The 26,389-nt window shown below is 38.4% G+C and overlaps 1 protein-coding gene across 10 annotated transcripts in view; it reads left to right on the top strand.

The window, feature by feature from the left end:
• ZGRF1 (zinc finger GRF-type containing 1) overlaps positions 1–26,389 on the top strand; it is a 100,448-nt gene that overhangs the window by 12,256 nt on the left and 61,803 nt on the right. For 6 of the 10 annotated variants that reach the window (XR_008625212.2, XM_034959010.3, XM_055111720.2 and 3 more), the window contains 7 exons: positions 1,420–1,479; positions 5,128–5,316; positions 5,628–7,878; positions 15,200–15,264; positions 18,357–18,407; positions 21,712–21,795; positions 24,126–24,299. Coding sequence is in view for 9 of the 10 variants with exons in the window: in XM_034959010.3 (XP_034814901.1) it covers positions 1,420–1,479; positions 5,128–5,316; positions 5,628–7,878; positions 15,200–15,264; positions 18,357–18,407; positions 21,712–21,795; positions 24,126–24,299 (2,874 nt within the window). In the remaining variant the exon portion in view is untranslated. The remainder of the gene's footprint in view (positions 1–1,419; positions 1,480–5,127; positions 5,317–5,627; positions 7,879–15,199; positions 15,265–18,356; positions 18,408–21,711; positions 21,796–24,125; positions 24,300–26,389) is intronic. The other 4 variants (XM_034959013.3, XM_055111721.2, XM_034959015.3 and 1 more) reach the window with 2 other exon arrangements.

Here is a 26,389-nt window from a genome sequence, read left to right as displayed (position 1 = left end):
TTTTTAAATAGACAGGGTCTTGCTCTGTCGCCCAGGCTGGATTGCAGTGGTGCAATCATAGTTCACTGTAGCCTCAAACCCTTAGGCTCAAACAATCCTTCCGCCTTAGCTTCCGAAGTAGTTGGGACTACTTAGGCTTGCACCACCATGTCTGGCTAATAAAAAAATTTTTTTAGAGATAGAGCCTTGCTTCGTTCCCTGGATTGATCTTGAACCTCTGGTCTCAGATAATCCTTGCATCTCAGCCTGCAGAGTACCTGGAGTATCTGGGATTAACACCATGAGCCGTGTACCAAGCCCAATACGTCATGTTTTATTTATCCATTCATAATACAGTTGATATACATTTGGGTTACTTCAACTTTTTGGCTATTATGAATAATGCTGCTATGAGCATTAATGTGCAAGTTTTTGTATAGACATATGTTTTTATTTCTCTTGGGTATATACCTAGGAGTGGAATTGCTGGGTCATGTGTGAACTTTAATCTTTCAAGGAATTGCCAAACTGTTTTCCAAACTGATGGAAACACCAATATTAAAGGGGCTAGTGGAAAAATTGCTATGAAAAAGGGCTACAGATATAAGGGAAAAGCTAGAAAATGGTAATCACCTTAGCATCCTTTTTTCCCCCCTTACCCCTCACATTTAACAAGTTTTATTCATTATACCTCATAAATAGTTGTCTTATCCTCCCAAATGTCAATATCTTAAGTGCTAATCATCTCCTTCATCCTGTATACCATCCCATTGCAATAATCTCTTAAAATGATCTTGTCTCCTGTTTGTCCCCTTTAATATGTTTCAATTATAATTTCTTCCCAATTTTTTTTTTTTTAATTGAGATGGAGTCTCACTCTGTTGCCCAGGCTGGAATGCAGTGGCGCGATCTCGGCTCACTGCAACCCTGTCACCTGGGTTCAAGCAATTCTCCTGCCTCAGCCTGTATTTTTAGTAGAGATGGGGTTTTGCCATGTTGGCCAGGCTGGTCTAGACCTCAGGTGATCCACCTGCTTTGGCCTCCCAAAATGCTGGGATTACAGGCATGAGCCACCATGCCCAGCCTCTTCCCAGTTTCATTCTAATATCCTCCTGGTAGGAATTAAGTTCTTGAATTCCTTTTTTTTTTTTTTGAGCAGCAGCAAGATTTATTGCGAAGAGCGAAAGAACGAAGCTTCCACAGCATGGAAGGGGACCCGAGCGGGTTGCCCGAATTTCTTTTATGTATGCCTTTACTCTCTTAAACAGACTGATGCATAATAAACATTCAAAATAGATGAATTTTCAAATCCAAGTTCAACAAATGTAATCCTTTCATTATATGATTACTTATATAACAATTACTTATTTCCTCTTGAAGAAGTTTAAGAAAAGCATAATTGTGTTGTTCCTTTTTAACATTTATTTTGTTTTCATACAGGCAATTTTATATGATGACAAAGGAGCATGTTTGGAGAGTCTGTTTCTTAAATGCCTTGAGGTATTTTAGTGTGTTTATCTTATTTTTAAGTTATTATTTAAAAATCTCTTTAAATACCTCCTTTATGAATATTGTTAGTGTCGTCATAATATTAATACTAATAGTTAGTATTTGTTGAACATTATAGCTAGACTTTGTGCTAAAACCTTTTAGATATTGTTTCCTTTAATCTCTACAACTGATTTTTTATAATCTAAAAAAAACTGATTTTTATAGATTAGGAGTGCAGTGCAGAAAGGTTAAGTAACTTGCTCATGTTCATAGAGTAACAGTGGTAGGAAGGCTGAAATTTGATCCTAGGAGGTGATTCTAGAGTCTAATTCTACTACATGATTTTTTCATAGGCAGAGGTCTACTGTGGGAAATTTTTTGTGACATATTCTCATTTAAGTATAATATTCTCTCACCTAAAAACAGAACTACCATTCAACCCAGGAGTACTATAACTGGGTATATACCCAAAGGAATATAAGTTGTTCTACCATAAAGACACATGTATGTGTATGTTCATTGTAGCACTATTCACAATAGCAAAGACATGGAATCAGCCTAAATGCCTATCAGTGATAGACTGGATAAAGAAAATGAGATAGAAATACACCATGAAATATTATACAGCCATAAAAAAGAATGAGATCATGTTCTTTTGCAGGAATATGGATGGAGCTGGAGGTCATTATCCTTAGCAAACTAATGCAGGAACATAGAAAACCAAATATTACATGTTCTCACATGTAAGTGGGAACCAAATATTACATGTTCTCACATGTAAGTGGGAGCTAAATGATGAGAATGCATGGACAAAGGGGAACAACAGACACTGAGGCCTACTGAAAAACGGAGAGAGGGTAGGAGGAGGAAGAGGATCAGGAAAAATAATGGGTACTAGACTTAATACTTGGGTGATGAAATAATCTGTATAATAAACCGCCATGACACGGGTTTATCTATATAACAAACCTGCACATGTACTCCTGAACTTAAAGGTTAAAAATAAATACATAAATAAAGTATTCTCTCAAATACATAGTTTGTGTTTTTCCTCTCAAAGAGGAAAAAGCATGGAAAGAGAACTAAAGGCATATTTTAGTGAAGAGTTAGCATATTAAAGTTGGTCATTCTGGGTTCATTTCCCAGTTCTAAATACTTCCTGGCCCACCTAAACTCTCTATGTCTAACTTCTCTGATGTAAAATGTAGATCACAGACAGATTTTACAGGGTCGGTCTGAAGGTTAGAAATAATTTCTGTAAAGTGCCTAGCAGTTTTAGTTAGTACAGTGATTCTTTTTTTTTTTTTTTTTTTTTTTTAATCGAGATGGAGTCTCCCTCTGTTGCCCAGGCTGGAGTGTGGTGGCATAATCTTGGCTCATTGCAGCCTCTGCCTCCTGGGTTCAAGCGATTCTCCTTCCTCAGCCTCCCAAGTAGCTGAGATTACAGGCGTGCGCCACCATGCCCAGCTAATTTTTTGTATTTTTAGTAGAGGTGGGGTTTCACCATGTTGGCCAGGCTGGTCTTGAACTCCTGACCTCAAGTGATCCACGTGCCTTGGCCTCCTAAAGTGCTGGGATTACAGGCATGAGCCACCGCACGTAGTCTAGTACAGTGATTCTAAATGTGTTAAAATGCATACTGTGATGATGACAATGTTGATTTTTGGCCATAGTATTCATTTTGAAATTTTACATGACATCAGTAGTGGTTATGTTACTTTTATGTATTTTTAAAAGGGTCTAGGAGAATCAGTATCTTAGTATATGGTCTGATTGGTGGTAACTAGTATTATTTCATCTTAAAAATCATTTCAGGCCGGGCACGGTGGCTCACGCCTGTAATCCTAGCACTTTGGGAGGCCGAGGCAGGCGGATCACCTGAGGTCAGGAGTTCAAGACCAGCCTGACCAACATGGAGAAACCCCTTCTCTACTAAAAATACAAAAAATTAGCTGGACGTGGTGGTGCATGCCTGCAATCCCAGCTGCTTGGGAGGCTGAGGTAGGAGAATCGCTTGAACCCGGGAGGCGGAGGTTCGGTGAGCCGAGATTGCGCTGTTGCACTCCAGACTGGGCAACAAGAGCAAAACTCCATGTCAAAGAAAAAAAAATCATTTCATTAGTAAAATATTAATCTGATATAGATTTGTGTATTTTCAAATTCAGCTGATAATTTTTTTTTTTTTTTTGAGATGGAGTTTCGCTCTTGTTGCCCAGGCTAGAGTGCAATAGCGCGATCTCACCTCACTGCAACCTCTGCCTCCCGGGTTCAAGTGATTCTCCTGCCTCAGCCTCCTGAGTGGCTGGGATTACAGGCATGCACCACCACACCCGGCTAATTTGTTTTGTATTTTTAGTAGAGACGGGGTTTCACCATGTTGGTCAGGCTGGTCTCAAACTCTCAACCTCAGGTGATCTGTCCACCTCGGCCTCCCAAAGTGCTAGGATTATAGGTGTGAGCCACTGCGTCTGGCGATAATCTTATTTTTATGCTGCAGTCAGAGGTGGTGGCAAGTACTACATTTGCTCATTAACATGATTAAAATGCATTTTTGGAATATGATTAAGCAACTGTAATGATTTGTAATAATGTTTAATTTGTGATAATTATGAGTATCTTATTCATTTAAAGATATATAGTTGGTAATAACTCTAATTTTTGAAAAGTTACACTTAGTTGTATGGATTCTAAGTGAATTGCTTGAGAGGGGGCATTTTGTTCTTGTTTGTCTTTGTATCCCTAGCATGTAACAAGGGGCCTTATATAGGTCCCCAGTATGTAATATTTATTTACTAATTTAATTTTGTTTTTAGAGACATTGTCTCACTCTGTCATCCAGGTTGGAGTATGGTAGTGTGATCATAGCTTACTACAGCCTCAAACTCCTGGGCTCAAGGGATCCTTCCACCTCAGCCTTTCAAGTAGCTGAGACTATAGGAACATGCCACCATGCCTGGCTGATTTTTTTTTTTTTTTTTTTTTTGAGACAGGGTCTCACTCTTGTCACCTAGGCTAGAGAGCAGTGGTGTGAAAACTACTCACTGCAGCCTTGACCTCCTAGTCTGAAATCATCCTCCCACCTCATTCCCCCCAAATAGCTGGGACTATAGGTGCATGCCACCATGCATGGCTAATTTTTTTAAAAGTTTTTTGTAGAGACAGGGTCTTGCTATGTTGACTAGGGTGGTCTTGACCTCCTGGCTTCAAGCAATCCCCCTGCCTTGGTGTCCTTAGTGCTGGGATTACAGGCATAAGCCATCCCATCCAGCCCAGGCTAATTTAAAATAAAAATTTTTTGTAGAGACAGGATCTCAATATTTTGCCCAGGCTGGTCTCATAATCTTGGCCTCAAGCAATCCTCTTGCCTTGGTCTCCCAAAGTCTTGTGATTACGGGTGTGAGCTACCACACCTAGCTCTAATATGTGTTGTTGAATAAACAAATTAGAGAAATTTTAAAATTATATTATTGTCCTTTTTTGTGCTTATTGATAGTTAATGAGTACATAATAATAAATAATTGAAGACTTTAGTTACTGATTTATTCGTTCAACACTTATTTATTGAACACCCATTGTGTCTTAGTGCTAGTGAGCATCCTGGAATACATAGATAATCAAATAATTAGATGTATGTGATTTTGACATTTATTCTTTCAGTTGAAACCTGGAGATGACTTAGAAAGTGATCGATACTTAATCACAGTTGAAGAGGTTAAAGTTGCTGGAGCCATAGGTACTGTTAAGCAGAATGTCAATAAAGAAGCACCAGAGTTAAATTCAAGGACATTTATATCCTCTGGCCGATCTCTTGGATGTCAGCCCTCTGGCTTAAAAAGGAAGTTTACTGTAAGTTTTGCTATGGAAAATAATATATCAAAATATATTTATAAAATTGTCTCAAAAAGTAGTGAATTTTGAAGTTATTGTACTCTGTCATTCAAAGGGCACTTCATAGTATACTTAGGTAGAAAGGAAGTAAACCCTACTTTGAAAAATCTTATTACAAATGAATGTACTTTGACAAACTTTAAATATGAGTTATTACTTTACCTTAGGCAAACCAGAAACAATCCTTTTCCTTTTTTTTTCTTAGCCAGTTCATTTCACATTTTCTTAATGGGTAATGGTACACCTAACAGTTATTTTAATATTTTCAGGGTTTTCAAGGACCACGTCAGGTTCCAAAGAAAATGGTTATTATGGAAAGTGGTGAATCAGCTGCATCACATGAGGCTAAGAAAACTGGCCCTACTATTTTTTCTCCATTCTACAGCATGCCTCCTTTGTTTCCTACTGTTGGCAAGAAAGATGTAAATAATATACTGGCAGACCCTGAGAACATTGTGACTTACAAGAACAGGGAGAGAAATGCCATGGATTTTTCTTCAGTTTTTTCTCCATCCTTCCAGATTAACCCAGAAGTGCTGTGTGAAGAAAATTATTTTTGCTCTCCTGTCAATTCTGGAAATAAGCTTTCAGACTCTTTACTGACCAATGAGCCTGTGAAAAGAGATGGTTTGGCATCTCACTATTCAGGAGTTTCACAAAACATCAGAAGCAAAGCACAGATATTAGCTCTTCTGAAGTCCGAATCATCTAGTTCATGTGAGGAACTAAATTCTGAGATGACAGAGCATTTTCCTCAAAAACAACCACAAGGAAGTTTAAAAATTGCTACTAAACCAAAGTACCTAATTCAACAGGAAGAGTGTGCTGAGATGAAGAGCACAGAAAATTTATACTACCAGCATCAATCAGAAAATACCATGAGAAATAAAAGCCGGTGGGCCATGTATTTATCCTCACAGAGTTCACCTATACATTCTTCTACTGTAGATGGGAATGATACAGAAAGGAAACCCAAGGCCCAGGAAGATGATGTAAATTCTAATTTGAAAGACCTTTCATTACAAAAAAATATACAGTTCGTTGAAACATGTGCTGAAGAGAGGAAAAAGTATAATGTAGACCAGTCAGTCGGTAATAATGATCCATCCTGGAATCAGGAAGTAAAATTAGAAATTCCTTCATTCAATGAAAGCAGTAGCTTACAGGTTACTTGTAGCAGTGCAGAAAATGATGGTATATTATCAGAATCTGACATTCAAGAAGATAATAAAATACCTTTTAATCAAAATGACAAGGGGTGCATTAAAGGATCAGTTCTCATTAAAGAAAATGCTCAGGAGGTAAATACATGTGGAACACTGGAAAAGGAGTGTGAACAATCAGAGTCATCTCTGCCAGAACTGAAACATCTCCAAATTGAATCTAGTAATAATTCTAGGATCTCTGATGACATTACAGACATGATTTCTGAAAGTAAAATGGATAATGAAAGTCTTAATAGTATTCATGAATCTCTGAGTAATGTAACACAACCATTTTTGGAGGTAACTTTTAATCTGAACAATTTTGAGACCAGTGACACTGAGGAAGAATCACAGGAAAGCAACAAAATTTCCCAGGTTTCAGAGAGTTGGGTAAAGGACATTTTGGTTAATGATGGCAATTCATGTTTTCAAAAGAGGTCTGAGAATACAAACTGTGAAGAGATTGAGGGTGAACATTTGCCATTCTTAACATCTGTTAGTGACAAACCTACAGTGACATTTCCTGTTAAAGAGACTCTGCCATCACAGTTTTGTGATAAAACTTATGTGGGTTTTGACATGGGAATATGTAAAACTGAAAACACAGGAAAAGAAATAGAGGAGTATAGTGACACATTAAGCAATTTTGAATCTTTCAAGTGGACTGATGCTGTATACGGAGATAATAAAGAAGATGCTAATAAACCTATTCAAGAAGTCAGGATTAACTATGATTTTGCTTTACCCCCGAATAAATCTAAAGGTATAAACATGAATTTACATATTCCTCATATTCAAAACCAGATTGCTGAAAATAGTAATCTATTTTCAGAAAATGCTCAACCTCAGCCTTTTATTTTGGGAAGTGACTTAGACAAAAATGATGAACATGTTTTACCCTCAACTTCTAGTAGTGACAACAGTGTCCAACTATTAAATACCAATCAGAATCACTATGAATGTATTGCACTTGATAAATCAAATACCCACATTTCCAATTCTTTGTTTTACCCACTGGGAAAAAAGCATCTTATTTCCAAAGACACAGAAGCACATATATCTGAACCTGAAGATTTGGGAAAGATTAGAAGTCCACCCCCTGACCATGTTGAGGTTGAAACTGCCAGAGAAGGCAAACAATACTGGAATCCTAGAAATTCTTCAGAACTTTCTGGATTAGTAAATACCATTTCTATTTTAAAGTCGCTATCTGAACACAGTACTGCTTTAGACAGCTTGGAAATATTGAAAAAGAAAAATACTGTCTTTCAGCAAGAAACTCAACAGACGTATGAGCCAGATAGCAGTCCTGAAGGTTAGAATTGCATGTCTATTTTGGATTGTTTTCTTTATAGGTCTTTGAGCTATAAAGAAAGAAGATATTAGCTCTGGGTGATACATTAAAGAATTACATAGTGTTTAAATAGGTAATACATGCACTTGGTAAAACCAATATTAATAGAGAATAGTAGCAATGAAAAGTCCCCATCCAACCACATCCCTTAGTCTACCCTTCAGAATTAGCTACAGTTTTCTTCTAGAACATCCTTCCATAAATATTCTATGCATATATAAGCATATATTGGCACATTTATGTGAATATATGTCAAAAAATGTACATATATATGTACGTATGTGTGTGTATATGTCAATCTTTTTTTTATTTTGGAGACAGTCTCACTGTCACCCAGGCTGGAGTGACACACTGCAACCTCTGCCTCCCAAGTAGTTGGGATTACAGGCATGCACCACCATGCTTAGCTAATTAAATCTATTCTTATTCATTTTTGGACAGGTACTAGGGAATACATTTTTTTAAAAAAGTGAGTTCATATTGATACCTCTAATTCCAATCCTATACCACAGAGTTCTTTTCCTCTTTCCTCTGTTCCACAATTATGTCTTTTTTTTTTTTTTTAAGACAGTTTCACTCTTGTCATCCAGGCTGGAGTGCAGTGGCGTGATCTCGGCTCACTGCAACCTCCACCTCCTGGGTTCAAGTGATTCTCCTGCCTCAGTCTCCTGAGTAGCTGGAATTACAGGCACCCACCACCACGCCCAGCTAATTGTTTTGTATTTTTAGTAGAGACGGGGTTTCACTATGTTGGCCAGGCTGGTCTTGAACTCCTGACCTTGTGATCTGCCCACCTCGGCCTCCCAAAGTGTTGGGATTATAGGCGTGAGCCACCACTCCTGGCCTATAATTGTGTTTCTTTTTTTTTTTTTTGAGACAGAGTCTTGCTCTGTCGCCCAGGCTGGAGTGCAGTGGTGCGATCTCGGCTCACTGCAAGCTCTGCCTCATGGGTTCAAGTGATTCTCCTGCCTCAGCCTCCCCAGTAGCTGGAATTACAGGCACCCGCCACCATGCCCAGCTAATTTTTTTTTGTATTTTTAGTAGAGATGGGGTTTCACCATGTTGGCCAGGTTGGTCTTGAACTCCTGACCTCAGGAGATCCACCTGCCTCGGCCTCCCAAAGTGCTAGGATTACAGGCATGAGCCACTGCACCCAGCCCCATAATTGTGTTTCTATACTCTCACAATATGAAAGGATCCTGGCTCCCAGTAATAGTATACCTTCTCAAATCTCCAATACCAGATAGCTTCCAAATTGTTATATCAATATTACTGCTAGTAAGAAACCTTTACAAATTTATAAAGTTCACAAATCCTTTGCAGTTTTTGTTTTCAGAATATATTCTGTTGAGTGTATAGAGTTAGAATACTAGTTCAAAAATTGGGTTACTTTTTCCCTAGCATGATTTATGTTATTTTATATAAATGGAGTTAAGTTCATTGTTTATAGTCTGTGTGAGGGCTATTTTTGTCCATCCCTATTGATTGATTTTACTTTTTGAGACGGAGCCTCACTCTGTTGCACGGGCTGGAGTACAGTAGTGTGATCTTGGCTCACTGCAACCTCCGCCTCTTGGGTTCAAGTGATTCTCCTGCCTCAGCCTCCCGAGTAGCTGAGACTACAGGTATGCGCCACTACACCCCCGCTAATTTTTTGATTTTTAGTAGAGATGGGGTTTGCCATGTTGGCCAGGCTGGTCTCAAACTTCCGACCTCAGGAGATCTGCCTGCCTTGACCCCTGCAAAGTGATGGGATTATAGGCATGAGCCACTGCACCTGGTCCAATTTATTTTTATTTCTGACAATGTAAAATATTAACTGAGTTCAAAAGTCAAAGCTATATAGAAACATACTCAGATTCTTTTCCTGTACTTTCTGTCCCATTCCTACCCACCTGCTCTAGGCAACCAATATACTTACGGTTCTTTTTGTAAAAATAAATATCTCCATATAGAAATTCTTATTTCCCCATATTCAGTAAAATACCAAATTCATATGCTTTAACACCTTGTATTTTTCACTTAAAAATATATTCTGGGGCCTGGCACAGTGGCTCACGCCTGTAATCCCAGCACTTTGGGAGGCTGGGGAGGCGGGCAGATCACCTGAGGTCAGGAGTTCGAGACCAGCCTGGCCAACATGGTGAAACTCCATCTGTACTAAAAAATAGAAAAATTAGCCAGGCGTGGTGGCAGGTGCCTTAATCCCAGCTACTTGGCAGGCAGAGGCAGGAGAATCGTTTGAACCCGAAAAGCGGAGGTTGCAGTGAGCCGAGATCAAGCCATTGCACTCAAACCTGGGGGACAAGGGCGAGACTTCTCTCAAAAAAAAAAAAAAAAAAAAAATCCTGGAAGTTATTTTGTATCACTTCATAGGAATCGTCTTCATTTTATTTGTTTATAGCTCTATAATCTGCTATGTGGATGCACTATTATTTATTCAACTAGTCTCCTAATAGTAAAATATTATGCCCAATATATTACAAATGGGAAAATGAATAACCTCAATTTATACTTATCTGTATAAGTATATATAGTTTTTTTTTTTTTTTTTTTTTTTTTTGGAGATAGGGCCTCACTCTGTCACTCACGCTGGAGTGCAGTGGCATGATCTTAGCTCACTGAACCTCCACCTCCTAGGCTAAAGTAATCTTTCTCACCTCAACCTCCCTAGTAGCTGGGATTACAGGTGCACGCCACCATACCCGTCTAATTTTTTGTATTTTTGGTAGAGATGGAGTTTCACCATGTTGCCCAGGCTGGCCTCGAACTCCCGAGCTCAGATGATCTACCTGCCTTGGCCTCCCAAAGTGCTGGGAATTACAGGTGTGAGCCACCATGCCTGGCCTGGATTTTTTTTTTTTTTTTCTTACATTTGGAGATGTGTCTTCAGGGCAAACTTCTAAAATTAGGATTGCTAGGTACATGGGTAATAGATGGGTAGTTTTACAGATACTTCAAAGTTCTCTTTATAGGAATTAATCATTTCTTATTCTCATCAGTAATGTATGAGACTGGGTGTTTCTTCACTGCCTTGCCAATAGTGTATTGCCCAGCTTTTGAATTTTTGCCAATCTAATAGATGAGAAATGGCTTTTCAGTGTATTTTATTGTATTTATTTGTTTGTTTTTGTTTTTGTTTTGTTTTTGAGATGGAGTTTTGCTCTTGTTGTCCAGGCTGAAGTGCAGTGACGTGATCTCGGCTCACTGCAAACTCCACCTCCCAGGTTCAAGCGATTCTCTTGCCTCAGCCTCCCAAGTAGCTGGGATTACAGGTGTGTCCACCACACCTGGCTAATAGTGTATTTTTAGTAGAGATGGGGGGGGTCTCACCATGTTGGTGAAGCTGGTCTTGAACTCCTGACCTCAAGTGATCCACCCACATCGGCCTCCCAAAGTGCTGGGATTATAGGTGTGAGCCACCACTCCTGACCTTTTCAGTGTATTTTAAATTTGTGTTTTTACTACTACAGGTGAAATTGAGCATCTTTTCATATGTTTAAACATCATTTGTGTATATTTTTCCATGAACTATCTTTTCTGTCTACCCTTTTGTCCAGCTTTTTAATGGATGTTGGCTTTTTAATTCTTAATTTATAAGAGTTCTTTATATATTAGAGATAATAGCCCTTTATGATATATGTTGTAAATGTTTTCTTTCAGTATGTCATTGATCTTTTGACTTTCCTTATGGTACACTGGCAACAGCATTGTATTTTAAAGAATATAGTAGTAAATAATGTATACATTTGAATGTAAATGAGCAATGCACTACTTTCAAAAGGTAAAATTGAACTTTTGAGTATCTCATGTGATTCCTGAGAAAAATATAAATTAACTTATTGTACCTACTAAAATGATTCTTTGAAATGTAGTTAAGTTTGAAGATAATTGTTAGTTTATTTTCTAAAATATTAAAAGTAAGTAGCCAGGCACAGTGGCTCATGCCTGTAATCCCAGCACTTTGGGAGGCAGAGGCGGGTGGATCACCTGAGGTCGGGAGTTCGAGACCAGTCTGGCCTGATGAAACCCTGTCTCTACTAAAAATATAAAAAATTAGATGAGCATTGTGGCAGGCACCTGTAATCCCAGCTACTCGGGAGGCTGAGGCAGGAGAATCATTTGAACCCGGTAGGTGGAGGTTGCAGTGAGCCGAGATCATGCCATTGTGCTCCTGGGCAACAAGAGTGAATGAAACTCCCATCTTAAAAAAAAAAAAAAAAGTAAAAAGCTTTAATGAAAAATAAATATGAGTAGATAAAGTTATATGATACCATATAAGAATACAAAGTTCTAGCATGGAGATTTAGGGATTATAGAATTTAGTTTTGAAGGCCAGGTGTGGTGGCTCATGCCTGTAATCCCAGCACTTTGGGAGGCCGAGGTGGGCGGATCACCAGAGGTCAGGAGTTCAAGATTAGCCTGGCCAACATGGTGAAACCCCATCTCTAATAAAATATATAAAAGTTAGTCGGGTGTGGTGGTGGGGACCTGTAATCTAAGCTACTGGGGAGGCTGAGGCAGGAGAATAGCTTGAACCCGTGAGGCAGAAGTTGCAGTGAGTAGAGATTGTGTCACTGCACTTTAGCCTGGGTGACAGAGCAAGACTCCGTCTTAAAAAAAAAATTAGTTTTGGGAAACCAGCTGGTTTCTCTCATCAAGTTGGAAAGAAAATTAAAGTTGATTCTAATTATTTGCAGTAGTTCTGTGAAGTCACTGCAAACACATAATTAGTAATAGTAAACCTTGCTCCTATGGGAAATACAGGGTTAGGTTCCTGCAAGCCTGTGGTCAGAACATTTTCATTAATTTATGAATACGTAACCTTGTTTTATATATGTTTCTGCTTGAAGAATCTTATTTAATATATATTGTTGATTCATTAACATTAAACTCACTCATAGCCAACAGCAATATAACTCTTACCTATAAAAAACGTACCTAACATATGCACTTTCCTCATAAGGAATATCACAGTCTTCTTGCCCTTGGGAACACTAGATAGCATTATTCTTAGGGGCCTTTTTTTTTTTTTTTGACACAGAGTCTCGCTCTGTTGCCCAGGCTGGAGTGCAGTGGCGTGATCTTGGCTCACGGCAACCTCCGCCTCCTGGGTTTAAGCAATTCTCCCACTTCAGCCTCCCAAATGGCTGGGACTACAGGCGTGTGCCACCACACCCAACTAATTTTTGTTTTTTTTAATTAGAGACGGGGTTTCGCTATGTTGGTCAGGCTGGTTTGAACTGACCTCAGGTGATCCGCCCACCTCGGCCTCCCGAAGTGCTGGGATTATAGGCGTGAGCCACTGCACCTGGCCTCTTTGGGGACATTTTAAGTAGTGAAATTACCAATAAATAGCACAAAAATGAAAAATGTGGCACTAAACAACCATGAAAAAGATAATTGTTTACAACATAAGCTAAAACAAGAAGCCAGAGTGTTACCTTGAGAACATGCGCTTCAGGCAATTCGTTTTTTGCTGTTCTATGTATGTCTGCAAATGACCATGAAAGTATAGCAAATACTGATTTGGGGTTACAAATAAACTTTAGGGAGTAGGCAGAATCCATGAGTAATGATCGACTAAATTCGCTTTTTTGATACAAATATATTTCTCTAAAAAGGATTAAGTTGGTTGCTTGAGACAGTTTGAGAAGATTGAATCACTAGGGTATAACATACTTTTATGAAGTTTAAAGCAAAATTAGAGAAGAATAAATTTTGCCACCAATTTAGAATGTGCGAAAGTGTTAAAACTCTAAATTTTTTATGAGATAATTGTATATAGCTTAGAAATGTTAATTTAGAATGTTTTTCTGGAGCAAAGGCAGTAAAGGAAAACAACATCAATTTTCATCCGGTGTTTTAAAAAAACTTGTTAGAAATGTCAAGTTCCAAAATTATTTTTTATTTTATTCTGAATTTTAGCAGGAAAATAATGAAATCATAAATAGCAATTGCCTAAAAATGAAGTTTACACTAGTTATAGCTATGATTTTTTACCGTAATTATCACTTTAAAATTAGTCTTTTTGTGATTTTAGAAGAGAAGAGATTATTGAATATGTACTTTTTTTTAAGAAAAAAAATTTCTATTTTTAAATGGATACCTGATAAGGTGGCAAAACTAGCCACCCTGCACTCCTTTGCATTCTGCAGGCTTGCCAACTTTTCTGCTGTTTTGTATTCAGCCTTTTACCCGAACACTTTTACCCTTGTCATAGCTGAGTTTTTTCTTCATCTCAACTTAAATGTTACTTCCCATGAGAAACTTTTCCTAATTCCTGTATCAAAAATCGTTCTGTATCATATCACTGTTCAATGAGATACCCTTTTGTATCATAATCTGAATTTATCTGGTTTAGTTATTTGTTTGTCTTTTGTGTCTCTCTTTTTTCAAGGAATTTTCTTTTTGTCTTGTTCACTGCTATTTCCCTAGTGCCTGGCACACTGCACTTGGAAAATAATTGTTGAGTGAATTTTTTAGAATATAGAATTTTTTTCTTAAGCCATAGTAAAAATGGATTTAAGATAGACTAGAAATAGCATGAAGTGCTGTTTTTTTTTCTTTTGTTTGAGACATGGTCTCACTGTCACCCAGGCTGGAGTGCAGTGGCGCGATCTTAGCTCACTGCAACCTCCACCTCCCGAGTTCAAGTGATTCTCCTGCCTCAGCTTCCTGAGTAGCTGGGATTATAGTTGTGCACCACCATGTCTGGTTAATTTTTGTATTTTTAGTAGAGACAAGGTCTCACCATGTTGGCCAGGCTGGTCTTGAAATCCTGGCCTCAAGTGATCTGCCTGCCTTGGCCTCCTAAAGTGCTGGGATTACAGGCATGAGCCACCATGCCCGACTCTGTTTTTCTTTTCTATGTTTGTACATAGCAACAGTATACTGGGAGTCTTGACTTTCTTTTTCCTAACAGTTGTCCGGTACTTCATTTTTAGCATTTTTAGTATAGGTTATTAACTATTGGGTTAGTATTTATTTTTTAATTAGTGTAAAAAAGGAGTACAAGGAAACATTCCTACTATTGACTTAGAAAGTAAACAAAAAGGCTTTCATTCTAAATATTTTTAAATTTTTATCATAAAAATGTTTTAATCTAAACAGAGAACAGTACAGTGAATCCTCAAGTGCTACATTCCAGATTGAACAATTACCAAGATTGTCTGATCTTAAGATTTAAGTTATATTCCTTGTTTTGGTTTTAGGAATAAGTTAAATTTTAGAGTACTGCTATATATAACAATGATATGATTATTTCTTTTCTCCATTACAGTGAGGAAACCATTTATTACAGTAGTTTCACCAAAGTCTCCTCATCTGCAGAAGGATTCTCAACAGGTACAGGTTTTTTTTCTAAGAGTATGTTTTTTTTATTTTGATAAGAATATTCTATAATTTGTAATAGAATTATAGTAATACAGTCCCAAGCTATCTTGGTTCATGACTCCTCCTGTATCTCAGTAATTTTTCATTGCCTTCCTCAGCCAAAAGAAATGCCTAACAGTTTCATTTATTATGTAGTTAATAGTATTAAGCAACTCAAGTATTTCCTACTAACTTTGTAAGCATTTTGTTTGTTAAAAAACACAGTTACATGGCTGGATGTGGAGGCTCACGCCTGTAATCCCAGCACTTTGGGAGGCCAAGGCAGGCAGATCACTTGAGGTCAGGAGTTCGAGACCAGCCTGGCCAATGTGGTGAAACCCCATCTCTACTAAAAATACAAGAATTAGCCAGGCATGGTGGCATGCACCTGTAATCTCAGCTATTTGGGAGGCTGGGGCAGGAGAATCACTTGAACCCAGGAGGCGGAGGTTGCAGTGAGCTGAGATCATGCCATTGCACTCCAGCCTGGGCAACAAGAGTGAGACTCGATCTCAAAAAAAAAAAACAAAACCCCACAGTTACTAATGGAATGTGTACCTCTGTTGGGCACTATACAACTTCTCAAACCTTGGAATAGATTAGGTAACACCACCTTATTTCTTGTTACACGTTGATTTTCTCATGATAATTGCTTTTTATCACAGCAGTTTCTCAGAACCCAGCTTCACAAAGGTGCAATGTCATTGAAAGAAATGTAGCAAGATCTGATGTAGAAACAGACCTGGAGTTAGTAGTTCATTAGGTGTCAGACAGATGTCAGGTGACACTGTTACCCTACATATAAAACACCTTATGGAGCTCCTGTGAGTTCATTGTGCCACCTCAGGGTACCTTGTTGCACAGTTTGGGAACCATGGTAGTTATATAAAAAATAATAGTTCTAATTAGGATGAATTGAAATTCTAGGATAAATCATCTAGATGAGTGTTTCTCACTCAATGGGAATGCTGTTAGCACTTTTGAAGGGTCAGTTCTTTCATTATATGGCACTGGTCTTTCTACAGACATGTTTGGAACAAAAGAAAGTAGAATGTTTCACTTGCCTCCATTTTATTTTTGTTTTTATTTATTTTGAGATGGAGTCTCTCTCTTTTGCCCAGGCTGGAGTGCAGTGGCACGATCTTGGCTCACTGCAGCCTCCATCTCCCAGGTTCAAGTGATTCTCCTGCCCCAGCCTCCCAAGCAGCCGGGATTACAGGCGCGTGCCACCACACCCAGCTAATTTTTGTATTTTTAGTAGAGATGGAGTTTCACCATGTTGGCCAGCTGGTCTCCAACTCCTGACCTCAAGTGATCCACCCGCCTCAGGCTCCCAAAGTGCTGGGATTACAGGCGTGAGCCACCAGGCCCGGCCTCACTTGCCTCCATTTTATATCTTACTTTATTCTTTATGTTACTGGTCCTTTTTTTCCCCTTTTAATAATCTTGATTTTTTTTTCTTTTTTTTAAATACGGAAAACAGTGAAGAAAAAAATAAAACCTACCCTGCCTCTCAGAACATTTATTAATGTTTCCAGATTTTTTTGTGTCCAGTTAAAAAAAATGGTTAGATTGATGTATATAAATAGTTTTATATTCTTTCCCCTTAATATCATCTTATTATCTTACATTATTAATAATTCTTCTTAAACATACCTTTTAAAAGTTATTTACCATCCATCCTATGGCTATCTTGTGCTTTGGACAAATAGTTCTCTGTTTTGGTCATTTAAATAATTTCCAGCATTTTGCTATTATAAGTAACACTTTAATAAATGTTTTTACACATAAATCATTGTTTGCGTTTTAAGTTTTTTCCTTAGATTTGATTCCAGAAGTAGAAGTAATTATTTGGAAGGCTAGGAACAACTTTCTTTCTTGGGTTCTTGATATTTTCTTTTTTTTTTCTTTTCTTTCTTTTTTTTGAGATGGAGTCTTGCTCTGTTGCCCAGGCTGGAGTGCAGTGGCATGATCTCGGCTTACTGCAACCTCTGCCTCCTGGGTTCAAGCAATTCTCCTGCCTTAGCCTCCTGGGTAGCTGGGACCACAGGCGCACGCCACCATGCGTGGATAATTTTTGTGTTTTTAGTAGAGATGGGGTTTCGCCATGTTTGCCAGGCTGGTCTCGAACTCCTGACCTCAGGTAATCCGCCCACCTCGGCCTCCCAAAGTGCTGGGATTATAGGCATGAGCCTCCGTGCTTGGCCATGATATTTTCAAATATAAAAATTTTAATGTTTTACAATTAGAATATTTATTTTACTTCATTTTTACTAGTACCGTTGCAAGCTTTTTAAATTCTTGCTAAATGACAATACTGTTTTATCAGGATTTTACTTTTTATGTATGTATTTTTTTCTGAGACAGGTTATTGCTCTGTTGCCCAGGCTGGACTGCAGTAGCGTGATTGGCTCCTGCAGCCTTGACCTCCTGGGCTCAAGTGATTCTCCTGCCTCAGCCTCCTGAGTAGCTGGGACTACAGGTGCATGCCACCATACCTAACTAACTGTTATATTTTTTGTAGAGATGGGGTTTCACTATGTTCCCCAGCTGGTCTCAAACTCACGGGCTCAAGCAATCCTCCAGCCCCAGCCTCCAAAGTGTTGGAATTACAGCTGTGAGCCACAATGCCTGGCCAGTTTTTATTTCATATTAGTGATGGTTGTTCTAGTATTTCTTTTTTTTTTTTTTCTTTTTGAGATGGAGTCTTGCTCTTGTCGCCCAGACTGGAGTGCAGTGGCGCAATCTTGGCCCACTGCAACCTCCTCCTCCCGGGTTCAAGTGATTCTCCTGCCTCGGCCTCCTGAGTAGCTGGGGTGTGCCACCACACCCGGCTAGTTTTTGTATTTTTAGTAGAGACAGGGTTTCACCATGTTGGCCAGGGTGGTCTCGAACTCCTTACCTCAGGTGATCCGCCCACCTTGGCCTCCCAGAGTGCTGGGATTACAGGTGTGAGCCACCATGCCCAGCCCTAGTATTTCTTAAGTCTAATAGAAATTTATATTTTTGTTTTCTAAATTATTATTGCCTATTAGTTTATCTAAAATTAATATTCTATTCCTAAGATACTAAAAGAAGATGAAGTTGAACTAAGTGAACCACTTCAGTCTGTGCAGGTAAGTTATTTAAAATATAAATTAGCCCCTGGGCATGGTGGCTCATGCCTGTAATCCCAGCACTTTGGGAGGCTGAGGCGGGTGGATCACAAGGTCAGGAGATTGAGACCATCCTGGCTAACATGGTAAAACCCCGTCTCTACCTAAACTACAAAAAATTAGCTGGGCGTGGTGGCAGGTACCTGTAGTCCCGGCTACTCGAGTCCCGGCTACTCGGGAGGCTGAGGCAGGAGAATGGCATGAACCCGGGAGGCGGAGCTTGCAGTGAGCCGAGATAACGCCACTGCACTCCAGCCTGGGTGACAGAGTGAGACTCTGTCTCAAAAAAAAAAAAATTAGCCAAATTATATTTGTATATAGAGGTATGGCATGTAATTTTAAGTTAATAAATACATTTAAGTTTGTATTATATATTGTCAGTTTTTGAAATCATTTGTAGTGATATTCATTTAGTATAAATGTACTATATGATCAATATAATTTGGTTAAATAACAAATTCTTTACCATGAAGTTAGTTTTGCAAACTTGCAAACATTACCAAACCCATGGGTCATTGACAATTATCCCTACAGCTCTGTTGCCTAAAACAGAACAAAATAAAAAGAAAACACCTGTATTATGGCTACTTGCCATTTTTCATTCTTATGTAACAAGATTACACATATAAAATTATAAACAATTGGCAACTACAAAATTTAGCTTACAAATGATCACATTTTTGTCTTTTTTTCACTTGAAAAAATAAGGTTTAAATTTTTTCTTTTTGTTTTTTAAGATGGAGTTTCACTCTTGTTGCCCAGGCTGGAGTGCAATGGTGTGATCTCAGCTCACCGCAATCTCCGCCTCCTGGGTTCAAGCAATTCTCCCTCAGCCTCCTGAGTAGCTGGGATGACAGGCATGCACTACCATGCCTGGCTAATTTTGTATTTTTTTAGTAGAGATGGGGTTTCTCCATGTTGGTCAGGCTGATCTCGAACTCCTGACCTCAGGCCATCCGCCTGCCTCGGCCTCCCAAAGTGCTGGGATTACAGGCATGAGCCACCACCTCCAGTCTAGGTTTAAAATTTTTTAAGGACAGGAATCACAGAGTATAAACTACAGATAAACACTATCACTATTTTTTCGCTTAGAATGAGTTGCCACTTAGATATCACATATTTTTTAAAAGTCTGTTGAAGCTGGGAGCAGTGGCCCATGCCTATAATCTCAGTTACTCAGGAGGCTGAGGCAGGAGGATCGTTTGAGCTGAGGAGATAGAGTCCAGCCTGGACCACATAATATGACATAGTGTGATCCCCCTCTTATTAATAAGACAATAAAAATATGCTGTCATCTCACAGTAATGAAAAGGTCTTAATAATCTTTTGCAATAAAAATTATTTAAATCTGTTTTTAGCTTTAAGATAGGAGTACATTTGTATTTTTGTAATGGCTCTTTTTTTTCTTTTTTCAGACGGGTTCTTACTCTGTCACCCAGACTAGAGTGCAGTGGCACAGTCACAGCTCACTGCAGCCTTGACCTCCAGTGCTCAAGCCATCCTCCTGCTTCAGCCTCCCAAGTAGCTGGGACCACAGGTGCACAGTATGATGGCTGGATAATTATTTTTTATTTTTTTATTTTGTAGAGATGGAGTCTGACTACATTGTTCAGGCTGGTCTTGAACTCCTGGCCTCACGCAATCCTCCCACCTCCGCCTCCCAAAGTGCTGGGATTATAGGCATGTGCCTGGCCTATAAAGGCTCTTCTTACTACAACTCTCTGAAACAACCTCTTTATGTATGTTGGTGGTAGAAGGAACTTTCAAAACAGTGTGTTCTTTGAAGATACCCTTAATGCCACTTCTGCCTCATTTTTAAAAGTATAATTAACTACATGTTGCAAAAGAGTTATTCTAGCGAGAAGGTAGTATGCGAATTAATTTTGAAAACTGTATATTAGAAAATTGTAATTCTGGCTTGGCACAGTGGCTCACACTGGTAATCCCAACACTTTGGGAAGCCAAGACAGGGGTATCATTTGAGGCCAGGAGTTTGAGATCAGTGTGGGCAATACAGTGAGACTCCAACTCTAAAAAAATTTTTTTAAAATAAAAATAATTAGGTGGCGTGGTGGCACATGCTTGTAGTCCCAGTTACTCAAGAGGTTGAAGCAGGAGGATTACTTGATCCCGGAGGTCAAGGCTGCAGTGAACAACGATTGCGCCACTGCACTACAGCCTGGGTGACAGAGCAAGACCCTGTCTCTTAAAAAAAAAAGAAAAGAAAATTCTAATTCTAAAATATAGGTTGAATATTTTTAAGAGCTACTTGGTTGGCAGTTGTGCTTATATATAAGTGTTATTAAAGGAAAGTGACCATTATTTGAAGAAATATACTACTTTACCTCTTCGGTCTATTGGGGAAGTGTTTTTTCTTCATATTTGTTAAATATTTAAACAATTACTTTTGTAGTTGAATTCATTTTCTGTGTCTATCCAAGTCATATGAAAAATTATGGTTATTTTGTATATTACTTGAACTAAAAATGACTTGTTGCTGTTGTCAGTATCGTGTTTTGTGATCGCTAGATGATTCATTCTTCAAATAGTCAATTACACTTTTTCAATTTTTCTTCCTTTCATTTCTTACTAATTTTAAAATAGATGATCTGCATTAACATAATATTAGGTTTGACAGGTGATTTATTATGTACCTGGCATTTTTTTCTTTTTCTATTTTTTTTTTTTTTTTTTTTGAGACAGAGTTTTGCTTTGTTGGCCAGGCTGGAGTGCAATGGCGTGATCTCAGCTCACCACAATCTCTGCCTCCAGGGTTCAAGCAATTCTCCTGCCTCAGCCTCCTGAGTAGCTGGGATTACAGGCATGTGCCACCACGCCAGGCTAATTTTGTATTTTTAGTAGAGATGGGGTTCCTCCATGGTGGTCAGGCTGGTCTCGAACTCCCGACCTGAGGTGATCTGCCTGCCTCGTCCTCCCAAAGTGCTGGGATTACAGGCGTAAGCCACTGCACCCAGTTATACCTAGCATTTTTTTCTAGTGTTCAAACATTTAATTAAAAATTTAGAATCAGAATTTTCTAATATGCTAAGTTTTCAAATTAATTAGCATAGTGACTTAACTGCTAAAGTACCCCTTTGCCAGGGAGAGCTAGCTTGTATGTGTGTGTAGAGAGAAGCAAGATAGAGATGGCGAGTGTGTCTTCACAGGGCAAACTTAAGTTTTGCAATTATTTTTCCATCAAAATCATGAACCACCTGTGAAACTATTCTAGCTAACTAGATAACTTATTCATATTTTATCCTAGTTCTCTTCCTCGGGAAGTAAAGAAGAGACTGCTTTTCAAGCTGTTATTCCTAAACAAATAGAGAGAAAAACCTGTGACCCTAAGGTAAAATTTGTGAAGAACATCGATTTCTTTAACCAACTATATTTTCTTTTCTGTTTAAAAAAAAAAACAAAAAAACAAAAAAACAAGTATCAGAGTTTTCACAGGCAGAAGGTTAGTAGCATAATAAATAAGTCTGGTTTTAAGAACAAGAAAAACTATTTAATGACTCCTGCCCCCCTTTTTGGTCTTAAACTTTCTCTATACTACTAATGAGCTAATAATAACAGTGTTTACATTATCCTTCCATACATAGGATACTCTAGGGGTTGGACACAAAGCCATGTAGAGTAAAATTAATGAATACTCTGTGGGGAACAAAATGAGTATCTTTATACCCTTTAACTTATTATAGTCTATTCTACCACTTATACTTCTGAGTATATAGAAGTACACGTAACCAACATCTAAGTAGTGCTACCTATTCTATATCAAAAATTAACAATGACAACAGCATAAAAATGGATGGGTTTTGTAAATAGCAGTTCTACTCCTAAAACCCAACACACCTCTGGAAGAGATCTACATGGCAGCATAGAAGGCAAGGTACCTATTTTGGCCAGGCATGGTGACTCATGCCTGTAATCCCAGTACTTTGGGAGGCCAAGGCGGGTGGATCACTTGAGGCCAGGAGTTTGAGACCAGCCTGGTCAACATGGCAAAACCCCGTTTCTACTAAAAATACAAAAACTAGCTGGGTGTGGTGGTACACACCTGTAGTCCCAGCTACTCTGGAGGCTGAGGCATGAGAATCACTTGAACCTGGGAGGTGGAGGTTGCAGCGAGCCAACATTGTGCCACTGCGCTCCAGCCTGGGTGACAGAATGAAACTCTGTCTCAAAAAAAAAAAAGTGGGGGAGGTAATGTACCTGTTTCCTTGTGGGGAGTATACATTACCCATCAGACAAAGCAGAAGCAGAAATATATAGAATCTTTAACAGTTGAGACTCATTTTTATTGCAATGTTTATTTTTAAATTCAGAAGAATATTTTCCACCAATGTCCTATTAAAGGGGCGTTTAAATTAGATTTTTCTTTCAAATGTGTGATTTACAGTTCTTCATTTTTGAATAAGAGTATATTCAAATTATATATTACTGTCATTTTGTTAGTTAAAAATGAATTAACCCTTTACCTACATTCCTTTGACTCTGTTACAGTCTTATTTTTCCACATTTTGGGTAGGCTTTACTTTGTATGGAGTAAAAAATCCTAGAACCCTCCAGGGGGCAGCAGAGAAAGCCATTTGAAGCCTGAAAACAGACTGAGTGAAAGAGCCTGTCTAAGGAACATGTCTACATTGGAATCACACTCTTAGGCTTTTGCTCTCAGAGCAGTAGGATATCACATCTTTCTACTGAGAGGCAGAGAGTCCACCACCCATCCTGCAGTTGAGCCTGATATTTTACAAAACCCCTAAGTAAAGAGAAATGCTGTTTGCATTCTTTCTCATTGTTCCCTTTCTGTTACTGGCTGTTTATTTATTGCTTCCTGTATACCAAGTACTGTGTTAAATATAGGTGGTACCTAGAGGAAGCAAAACATCTCTGCTCACAAGGGGCTTACAGTACAATTAGTACAGAAATAAGGAAAAACTTCATTGAAGTATGAAGTTGTGAGTCTGTAATATATAGTATTGTATGTAATGCATAGTTGTGTAATATATAGTGGAAGCATTGAGAAGCAACTAAATATTTCTGGTTTAATTAGCTATTATTATTATACTCATCTTTATGCTTGTAATAAAATTATACTTATTCATTTTTTTCCCCCTCATTGGCTATAAATCATACTTTTTTTTTTTTTTGAGATGGAATCTCTCTATGTCACCCAGGCTGGAGTGCAGTGGCGTGATCTCAGCTCACTGCAACCTCCAACTCCTTGGTTCAAGCAATTCTCTGGCCTCAGCCTCCCGAGTAGCTGAGATTACAGGCGTGCACCACCACGCCTGGCTAATTTTTTATATTTTTAGTAGAGACGGGGTTTCACCATGTTGGTCAGGCTGATCTTGAACTCCTGACCTCAAGTGATCCACCCACCTTGGCCTCCCAAAGTGCAGGAATTACAGATGTGAGCCACCATGCCCAGCCTAAATCATACTTTTTAATGTTGAACTTAAATGTAGTTAAATCGATGCACTTTGAATTTGTTACCCATAACGTATGTTTTAGGATAATAGGAGAATTTCCCGGTTTTCAGCATTAGTTCCTGGTATTTACAATAGTTCCTGTAATAAAAAGCTGAATTATGTATTATATTCTGTGTGTTTACTTTGTGAATATATATGTCAACATATAGTTATGCAGTTCTTATTTTTAATAATTTACCTGTAGCCTGTTGAGTTTCAAGGACATCAAGTAAAAGGATCAGCTACTAGTGGTGTAATGGTCAGAGGACACAGCTCACAGCTAGGATGCAGTCAGTTTCCAGATAGCACTGAGTATGAAAACTTTATGACAGAGACACCAGAGTTACCTAGCACGTGTATGCAGATTGACTTCTTGCAGGTAAAAATATTTTTATAGTTGCATTTTGCCAAATCATTTTCTTTATGTTAATACTACATTTTGTGAAAATAGTATAGTTGTTTGTACAGTTATAAGTTAAAAAGGAGTACAGTAAATTGACAAGAAGCATAATATCTCAAAACTAAATAACAAAAGTATTTTACTTGAAAGATGTATTACTTTTTTAACATTGGGAGTTTAACAGATTACTTTTCACTTCAGAGAAGACTATAAATTCATGACAAAAGCAAACAGGTACATTACACAGAGAAAATACTCACCTGTTTAACATCTAATAGATTTTTTTTCTTCTGATATTTCCCTTCTCTCTTTAAATATGACACCGAGTACCTCTAGTTGCTACCAAAGGCAGATTTCTGGGGATGAAAATAGAGGTCATGAGGTTAGAATGATAAGCATGTATTTGAAACAGTGTTCATCAAAGAGATTTTTTTTTAAATTTCCCTTTTTGTCAAAGCATAATACATATTAGAAGAAATAAAGAAAAAAAAGCATAATACATATACGAAATAAGTAAATCACCACAAAGCATACTCATATAACCTCCACCTTTAACAAATAGAGCATTCTCAGCATCTCAGAAGCTCTCCTTCTGCCCCTTTTCAATCACTACCCTTTTCACTTTTCCCTAAGATATCCACTGTCTTGACTTATAACCATCTATTAGTTTTGCTTTTAAAACTTTATATAAATAGAATCATACACAGTGTATTCTTTGTGTCTGCCCTCTTTTGTTTAATATTGCAATTTTGAAATTCATTTATGTTGTTGCCTGTGGCTATAATTTATTCATTTTAATTGCTGGTGTAGTATTCTGTTGCATAAATATATCCCAATTTATCCATTCTGCAGATGTTTGTGTTATTTGTGTTAAGGGACTATTACAGATACTGCTGCTGTGAACATTCAAGTACCATCATGAACATGTACATATACACACATGCGTGACATACTTATGTTGGTTATATTACCTAGGAATAGCATCATTGAGTCACTGGATAGGATATATTTACTTTTATTACATAATGCAAAACTGATTTCCAAAGTGGTTTTTATAATTTACATTTCCATTAGGAGTGTATGAGAGTGCCCATCACTCTACATCTTTACCAACACTTGATGCTGACTGTTTTTGGTTTTCAATTTTAGCTATTCTGGTGGGTATATATTGGTACTTCAGTTGTAGTTTTAATTTGCATTTTCCTGCCTGATAGTGAGGTTGGGACCTTTTTTGTATGCCTATTGGCCATCTCTTTATCCTCTTTGACGTAGTGCTTGTTCAGCTTTCTTCCTTTTTTTTTTTGAGACAGAGTTTTGCTCTTGTTGCCCAGACTGGAGTGCAATGGCGTGATCTTGGCTCACTGCAACCTCTGCCTCCTGGGTTCAAGCGATTCTCCTGCCTCAGCCTCCCAAGTAGCTGGGATTACAGGCATGCGCCACTGAGCCCAGCTAATTTGTATTTTTAGTAGAGATGGGGTTTCTCCATGTTGGTCAGGCTGGTCTCGAACTCCTGACCTCAGGTGATCTGCCTGCCTCGTCCTCCCAAAGTGCTGGGATTACAGGCGTGAGCCACCAGGCCTGGCCTCTTCCTCATTTTTTAATTGATGTGCTTATCTTTTAAAAAATTTTCTGGAATTCTTTATATAATTTGGATACCTACTCATTGTCAGTTGTATGCTTTGCAAATATCTTTCCTGACCCTTACTTACCTTTTCACTCTTAATGGTATCTTTGATGAATCAAAAATTTTTCTTTTTTTGTTGTTTTTTGAGAGTCTTAACTCTGTCACCCAGGCTGGAGTGCAGTGCATGAACATGGCTTACTGCAGCCTCAACTTCTTGGACTCAAGCAATCCTCCTGCCTCAGACTCTCGAGTAGCTGGGACTACATGTGCCCACCACTATGCCCAGCTAATTTTTTTTTTTTTTAGACAAGGTCTTGCTCTGTCACCCAGTCTGGAGTGCAGTGGCGTGATCTCAGCTCACTGCAACCTCTGCCTCCTGGGTTCAAGCAATTCTCCTGCCTCAGCCTCCCAAGTAGCTCGGATTACAGGCATGTGCCACCATGCC

Source organism: Pan paniscus, chromosome 3, assembly GCF_029289425.2.
Source record: "Pan paniscus chromosome 3, NHGRI_mPanPan1-v2.0_pri, whole genome shotgun sequence".
NCBI classification, from domain to species: Eukaryota; Metazoa; Chordata; class Mammalia; order Primates; family Hominidae; genus Pan; species Pan paniscus.
The sequence above is the reverse complement of the archived record's forward strand: the minus strand, read 5'-3'. Positions and strand labels throughout refer to the sequence as shown.